Source organism: Nuphar pumila, chromosome 12 (assembly GCF_984573655.1).
Source record: "Nuphar pumila chromosome 12, dmNupPumi1.hap1.1, whole genome shotgun sequence".
Lineage (NCBI taxonomy): Eukaryota > Viridiplantae > Streptophyta > Magnoliopsida > Nymphaeales > Nymphaeaceae > Nuphar > Nuphar pumila.
In genome coordinates, this window is record NC_143260.1 from 29698521 (window position 1) to 29706829 (window position 8309).

General features: G+C 36.3%; 1 protein-coding gene across 1 annotated transcript; it reads right to left on the reverse strand.

The window, feature by feature from the left end:
- Positions 1–707: 707 nt before the first annotated feature.
- LOC149820475 (uncharacterized) lies at positions 708–7827 on the reverse strand. Its single transcript, XM_089983605.1, has 6 exons — positions 7741–7827; positions 5589–5663; positions 5244–5374; positions 3084–3594; positions 1160–1276; positions 708–1075 (listed from the first exon to the last, which is right to left on the reverse strand). The coding sequence occupies exons 1-6, from the start codon at positions 7825–7827 to the stop codon at positions 1010–1012; spliced, it is 987 nt and encodes a 328-aa protein (XP_089839731.1). The 3' UTR covers positions 708–1009.
- Between the last annotated feature and the right edge of the window lie 482 nt (positions 7828–8309).

An 8309-nucleotide genomic window follows, 5' to 3' on the forward strand; every position in this document is an offset into this window, starting at 1 on the left:
TCCAATTCCTTGACACCCTACGGAAGGCATATGTCGTGGAGCTTTGAATGCTAGGACTTTTGGTTTGTTTGGGAAGCAAGATTAAAGGTTAAGTTTAAATATTTGTTTAAGGTTATAGCAAATTACAATAAGCTTTTCTTCTTTTTTTGGTTGAAGGTAAGCAAATTACAATGTGTTAGTCTAAACTAGATTAGGTTATCCACAACAACCATGGTTTGGAGAACTATGTTCGATTAGATCATCTATAGTAACCACCAGCACCTCTAGGCTGAATTTCAGATAATAGTTACGCTTTTATTTCTCTTTTCTTATGATGACCTTCCTAGGGACAACGGTCACTTAGGCTCTGTTTGGAAACTGGCAGGTGGCATGGGAGTTTATGCATTTGGTAGATAGATGGTCAAACTACATTGGTGGTGTGTGTTTGGAATCTGGTAGCTAGGATGGGAGTTTATGCATTTGGGAGGAAGTGAGACGATCTCCCCCTTTATATTTGCACTAAAGAGTGGATTTGGCAGCTACCACTTAAAGATTAGAAGCGAACATAAAAACTTCACTTCCTGTTTCTATGTTTGCATTAGTAATTGATTAAGATCACTAAAAGATAGATAGTTAGGATTCCTGAAGCGAATGATATATTCAATTAGAATAAGTGATCCACTTCCCATAATACTCTCAATGAAAACAAGTGTATTCTTCAAAGCCCCTTTGAACACCATTAAAAGAAATAAAAAAAATTATTGAATAAAATTCGTACAATACCTGAGATTTTTTCCCTCTAAAGAGGGAGTTCCTCAAATAACAAAATTGTTCTGCTTTCTTTTACCTTTTTCTTTTCTTCCTGGCAAGTTAAGACGCACTCCCTTGTAGCAGCTGCCAGTCCACAAGTGCTACGAAAGCAGAGATCTGTTCTGAAACACTATTCCCAAGCTAGATGCTCTTGTTGATGCGCATTAACCACAAGACAGTATGGGTGTATAATTCCATAGGAAAATGGTAAGAATCCAATTCAAATGCATTTTGGTACCAAGCGAACCAACTTGTCGTCAAACTCAAAGCGAGAACTGCAACTAATCTGCAAAAGAATAACTGACTCACAAGTATCCTCATCAACATTAGGAAGAGGAATGACGGTGGAAGAGTTTTCCTTGCAAATCACCTTCTGCATCATTAAATCCTTGAGACGGCCCTTGTCCTCATGGGCAAAGCCAGAATCTTCTAGAGATTTTAAAACAAGTTTTTGCAGCTTCTTAAGTTTAAGGGCTCCATTAGAACTCTGGAAATTAGACACAAAAGACTGATTAAAATATCGATTAAAATTATTTAATGCACCAGATGAACATCAGGTGAAAAGCATGTTTGTAGGCATAAAAAGCAACCTGTTTATGAGAAATCAGGGATAATTCTCATAGTATGCTAACCCAACTGCTTCGAGTTTCTGACCTGAAAACCCCATTGGGCTAACCATAGCTAGCAATTTCTCTATTTTTGGTCAACCCACAACATTTATCCAGAGTACTAAAGCATACAGGGGTCACATAGTTCAAATAGTCCCTCACCCCAGCATCAGGCAGAGAGCAGCTGGGATAATCTATAAAAACAAATAATCGGTTATATTCTGTCACCGGGACCGCCCCCACTCTCACATATTTCAAGTGAAATGCATGATTGCCAAACAAGATGTACGGCGAATATTGTATATAACCAACAATTGGTTATATACATGATACATGACTTAACTGCACGTAATCTGACACCTGGCCAGCAAGCTGGATGATAATAAGATGTTAATGATGGTTGTAGAGTATCTAATAAAAGTTAAAAGAACATGGCTTGGCAGTTGAATAACTCGATGCTAAACCTCAATGTCGTGTGACGAGGCATGTCCTACACCATCGTATATAAAAGATAAGGGTATTTTTCCTTCAAGTTCAATAGCCATGAGCATTTGCAAAGAATGAAAATCCACTTTCATCTCACTAGAAATGACTAAGCTAGATGTTAGATTACCCATAAATCATGTTGCATGAGTTTATTCACTCTCTGCTCAGATATGCAAAATATACTAAGCTGAGAACAGACAAATCAAGTACTTTTCAGGAACACTTTACATAAGTTTATTTACTCTGCTATTAGAAACGCAAAATGTACTAATCAAGTGGTTCTCAGGAAGTCGATCTGTTCTCATCTTAACAAGAATAGTTCCCCCATCTAATTTAGTTTTAAACAATGATTTTTACAAGCCAAGTTTGACAACCAAGAATGCTTGATTATCAACTTGTAGCCATCTTGTGGAGGACAGTAACAGTCCGAAATAAGATAATATGGGTAACAGATGTATGCCCATCGATCTCCACAAATTTGTCGGTGAGGGTTTTTCTCTAGAAAATCTTGGCATTTAAAATTTGAAAAATGTAAAGAATAATAAAAAGGAGAAGAAATAACAGTTTTAGTCTATGCCACCTGGGTACAGGTGCGGGTGCGGATACAGAGGGTACGACACAACAATTCCAAAAAATGTGGGTACAGGGACACAACTATATATATATATATATATATATATATATATATATATATATGTATATATATATAATAATAATAATAAATTCAAAATAAACTGAATATAATCTAAATATATTTACCATATCTAAAATATATATTATATACTGAAAATATAATTATAAATTATAAACTGAATATAAACTTGTAAATCGGAGGGTAAAATGGTGTCCAGGTGTCAACGTGTGTCAACATGGGGACAAGCGTGTCCACACAGGTACGGCGAGCAAAATGGAGTGTCCAGGTACCATAGGTTTTAGTAGTATTTTTTTATGGAAATATAAAGAAACCATTAGAAAATATTTTTAAAAACATAAATGAAAAAAATCACAAAAATTATATGCTCAAAATATATAAAAAATAAGATGATAAAAATATCATGATATCACAATATTAACAAGATATCTATGTTATAGAAATATTATGAGAATATGACAATATTTTCACGTTTTTATTGCCTGTTGCAGAAAAATGTTTTAATATCACAACAAAATGTTGGCAATATTAGTGACAATGATGCGTACCTGCTTCAAGATTGTGTGAATCAACTTTTTCCACTTAATATGTAGGTTTGAACCATTTTTGGAATGGCTCATCTTATCACTGTGCTCATTATTTTGCATGTTAGCGTCAGCAAGCTTCCTTTTCTTTGGGCTCTCCACAATTTCTCTTATCTTTTGTGTTGCTTCATCAGTTATCAAATCTGAATCTTGGCTATTTTTAGTTTTGGCAACACCATTTTCCAACTGGTCCAATTTTCTCTTAAGTTTTTCAGGTGGATTATCCATTTTGGCTTCTGGAGCCAATATATCAGCAGTCTTTGGATGATCTTCAGCTTTCTCCATGCCATTAGCATTACTGGTGTCATTAGCCATTCCTGGATATCCATTAAGACAATTATTCTCATTCGGTGTCGACTGATTTTCACTAGAAGGTTGCTTTGAAGCATGATAGGCTCGTGCTTTTGCTTTGTGCTTCTTTCCCTCAGCATGGAGTAATAAAGTTTGCTTACTTGTCACCTGAGTGTTACAAAGGCTGGGATATATGCAATATGTCAGTAGCAAACAGTTGACAAGAACTTTAAGGCAAGCAATTCTATAAAACTTTTTTTTAATAGACAGTAATTCTATAAAACTTGTAAACACAAGAACCATGGCTTTCTACACAGCAGTCATAGTGACCAGGAGTGCAAAAATCATTTAAAAGTTCCATTTTTTATTTATTTCCAGGAGTAATTTTTTCAATCTTTATCAACACTGCCAGTCCAAATAATTTATTTTTTTGAAGGGTTTGAAAAAAAATCGCAAAGACATGACTTTGAGCCAGAATAAATCACTCCACCATCATGTTGAAATATCTGCTTATCAGCCACTAGTCCAAAGAGTGGAGGAAAAACTAGTGGTTTTCTTCTTGTGCTTTCTAATGGAAATAAAAGCATTTATACACTTTGCAAATCAGAAAGAGAGTAGAGAGCCAGTAATCTTGTCTTTCCTTCCACTTTCAGCTTTGCTTTTTTCATCTTCCAACTTCCCTCTTTTATTTAATTTCTTGGGATCATCCTTATAAATGTTTTTTTATTCATTTCATCTTTCATTTTTTCCTGTTTAGAGCTTCCTCTTTCATTTTCTTTTATTTGTTTTCTTTCTTTTCTTACTGTTCTTTCTTAAAAAAGCTTCTCTCCACTCCAGATAGGCTTGAAAGTCCTAAATTAACCTGTGTGCTTGCTATAAAGACATCTTAGCAATGGAAAATTAGTTGGAATGGTACATGGTATTGACTTTAAGGCTAAACTTGCTCATTACGTAAAGCATAATTTTTAGACCAGTTTTCTTTTTTTAATTCAAATCTCAGTGAACAGTTTTTTGGTTGATATGAACCAGTAGAAGAATTTATCATTGCTCATTTACTAAAAATTGAATAATCTTCAAATTTTGATAGATCCCTTGTATTTGATGTTTGATAACACCATTTAGAACCTCAATATACCTCTTTCCAACATTTGAATCTTCTATCTGAAACCAAATTGTTAATGACTTGTGTCACCACAACTTACACAATCCCATGAACTTAACTGACCAACAATATAGCTCGCAATAGAAACATGAGTGCAAGTTTCTCCAAGACAACCTTAAGAACTTTTCTTTTTCACTTTTTGCTGAATGTAAATTTTTCAGAGACAACCTTAAGAATGATTTTTTTTTCACTCTCTACTTTTTCCTTATCTACACAAGACTTTATGACCATTTCAAAGCTAAAAATAAATCCAGTATCACTCATAGTGGCTAACTAAACAATCTCCAAGTGTTTACTCTTTTAAACATCATGAGTTATATATGTTCTACTCAACAACAGTACAGAATTCACAGAAAATCAACCAAAAATAAATCCAAAGATGGTATGCATATCCTTAAAATAACAATAACAGCAACAACAATAATAAAAATAATAGGATACAGACTCTTTATCGATTTCTCACTTTCATTTCTTTCTCACACCCACTTCATTGGTGGAAGCAGTGAAACTTGGTCAATGGCTAAGGAATTCAAGACTGCAGGCAATGTTCTTCACATGAGGATGTTTCAGATAAGAAGAATTTTCCTACTCTAAATCAGCTAGACACGACTAGTCTGGAACGTAGAAAAGAATTGGTTCAGAAATTTGGGGTTTGCTGAATCTTTGTTTACCTGCAAAACCAAGGAGGCCGAGAGGACAATCCAGCATTAATATCAAAACTCTGATCTTGCTTCTGTTCAACTTTGGTCTTTATTTGTGTATTATTAGGTGTTTTTCCTTGAGTTTTTGGACCATATTTCTCCTGCAAACACAGCACAGCTCAATCAAGCATCTAAATCTTCATAATGCACCAGACATGAAAAGTATACAAGTATATCTAAACTTGAAACAGTTTTTCCTTCTCATGACAACAGATTGAAGCCCAAGTTACAAGGCATCAAGATCATGTAAAGAAAAAGATATGGAATATTATAATCAACCAGCAGGACAATTATAATATATGGTTAATTACATACCATTTCTGTAATGCATTGTGTATGTCCTTGAACATCTTGCTGGTTGAATGTTGTACCACAATCAATACATGAGAGCTACAGGAAAGAACCAACAAAATCAACCAAAGTGAAAATAACAAAAGAAAAACCCCCCACACAAGAATGATAGAACTATATCTAAAAACAAAACTAATTTCCATAAACATTTACATTATTAAAAAAATTCCAAGTCAAATACTGTATGAAATATTCAATTGCTTTTATGGAGAATAAAAAAACCAATCTTACAGAATAACATGACATGTATCTCAAAATCTAGCATACATATAAGCCCATTTAGCCACATATAATGATAAAATAGTCAAGAATTTTGGGTAAAATATGTTCATGCAATAATAGAACCACCAACATTTTCCAATTCTCTTTGCCTAGCAAGAAAATACTCTGATTTGTAACTATCTATGTAGTCAAAATCAGAGACTAGGCAGCTAGTCACCCTAGCAATGGGGTTAGTGCCTAGTCCAGGGCACTTAGGCGCTCTAGACTTAAAAGGTCCCGATTAGTCCAACTAGTCCCTGCCTAGGGACAAACTAACTTTTTTTTACCATATATATATATATATATATTATTTTATATGTTTCTTCATATATATATTTATATACAAACTTTCTTTTAGATGTATATCTAATATTTTTCTTCAGATATATAAATATATATTCATTGTTTTTTTCAAATATATGTATGTATGTGTGTGTGTGCTTGTATAGATTACAAATATATATTATTATAAAGTTTGCATTTTCCTAATCTTTTTTTAGGGTTCCGGCTAGATCGACTAGTCCCTCCTAGGACCCAACAAGGCCTTTAAGATGTCCGCTGCCGAGGTGCGGACTGGTGCTTTTGACTACATAGGTAAATAATATTAAGTGCATATGCTATGAACTATGTCGTGTGGGTGCGGCGATGCATCACTTTAAAAAAACTTGGGTGCGGAGGTGAGGGAGGGTATATATATATATATATATATATTGGACATTTATGACCTTGGGTGCGTTGACCGCACCCAAGGTCGGGTTGACCGCACCGGGGTGCCGCACCCGCATCGCGTCAATGCGGGTGTAGCACCCGGTTGGCCAAAATCCTGTGACATAGTCTATAAACAATTTTTTCTTTTAAGTTGATAACAACAATGATTCCATAAAACATAGGACAATGCCTACTCATACAATAAGCATATATTTTGGCATTTTATAAATTCAACATTCAATCACACCTCTTAAGATTGATTAAAGTCAATGGCCTACCTCTATTAACAATCCATGCAAAGGCCTACAGAATTTCGCCCCAATCTACAAAATATTCTCATTTGGATCATTTTCCACACAAAAAATCCAATAATTCTAGTAACCCAATTGTAGAAATACCCAATTCATCTACAGTGAAAAATCATCATCGTTTGGACTGATTCAAGTAGAATTTGCTCCAAGCACAAGACTGCACTTCCATATTTGCATTGTACATGGTTTTGAAAGCAACTAATTTGATACCTGTGTCTTGTTCTATTTCGTCAAAACTCGACTCTATTGTGCCACGTGCTCACGGATACATGAGCATTAACATTGCATGAATGCATATCCACGCATACACTGCATTCATACTCAAGCACACGTTACATACAAATACATGAAAATATATAAGTAAGAGTGCACACAATTTACAGCCACTGCAAAGCACCAGAGGTCGGCAATGATGTCCTAAAGAGTCCGTCCACCAAACTTACCAAACCATTTGGTTGGTGACGATGCGCTTAAGGAAAGGGGAGGGCAAGGGCAACTCAGAACGGCCCAACTGAGATCACAAACATTGGTAGAAGGCATACGTATTAAGGCCATATTTTCGAGAATCAAACACAGAAACTGGGAAATGAAACTACGCGAAAGCAGGCAAAACTCATGAAGGTTGTTTGGAAGTCTCAGATCAACCTTGCCAATTCGTTTTTTTTTTTTGCTGTTGTAACATTACCATCATCGGAGTTAGTTTTAATCCGCGCAATTTTTTTCACAGAAAGCATAAGCAATATGTGAAATCAGGGACAGAAGACCTCTCCCTTAAGAGGAGCAGTGATGATATAGTACTAACAACAACAAAGACAAGAGGAAGCTGAGAATAGAACCTTGGTGGCAGAGCAAAACCTGAAATGGTTGGGCAATTTTGGTTTCTTCAGGTTCTCCCCACAGTCTTCACACTGGAACCACACCATTCTCTCTCTCTCTCTCTTAAATGGGAAGGAGCAGGAAAGGGGTTTAGGGTTTTGCGGGTATGGACGCGGGCAAGATCATTGCTGTTAAAAGAGAAGGCTGGGCAGTAAAGGTGGCAAAACCTGACACGACCCGCCAACCCGCCTCTTAGGCGGGTTCGGGTTGGGCTTAAACTAACCCGTTTAATAAACGGGTCGACCCGCCTAACCCGTTTATTAAACGGGTCAGGTTCGTGTTAGGGGTATGCCAACCCGGCTGACCCATTTAATAAACGGGTTAGACGGTCGGGTCGACCCGCCAACCCGACCCACCCGCTAACCCGTTTACCCGACCCAACCCGTTTATTAAACGGGTTGGCGGGTCGTGTTGGGTTACCCATTTAATAAATGGGTTGGGTTCGTGTTTGCCACAACCGACCCGTTTAATAAACGGGTCGGATTCGGGTTGAGGTATGCTGACCCGCCAACCCGTCGGGTCGACCCGG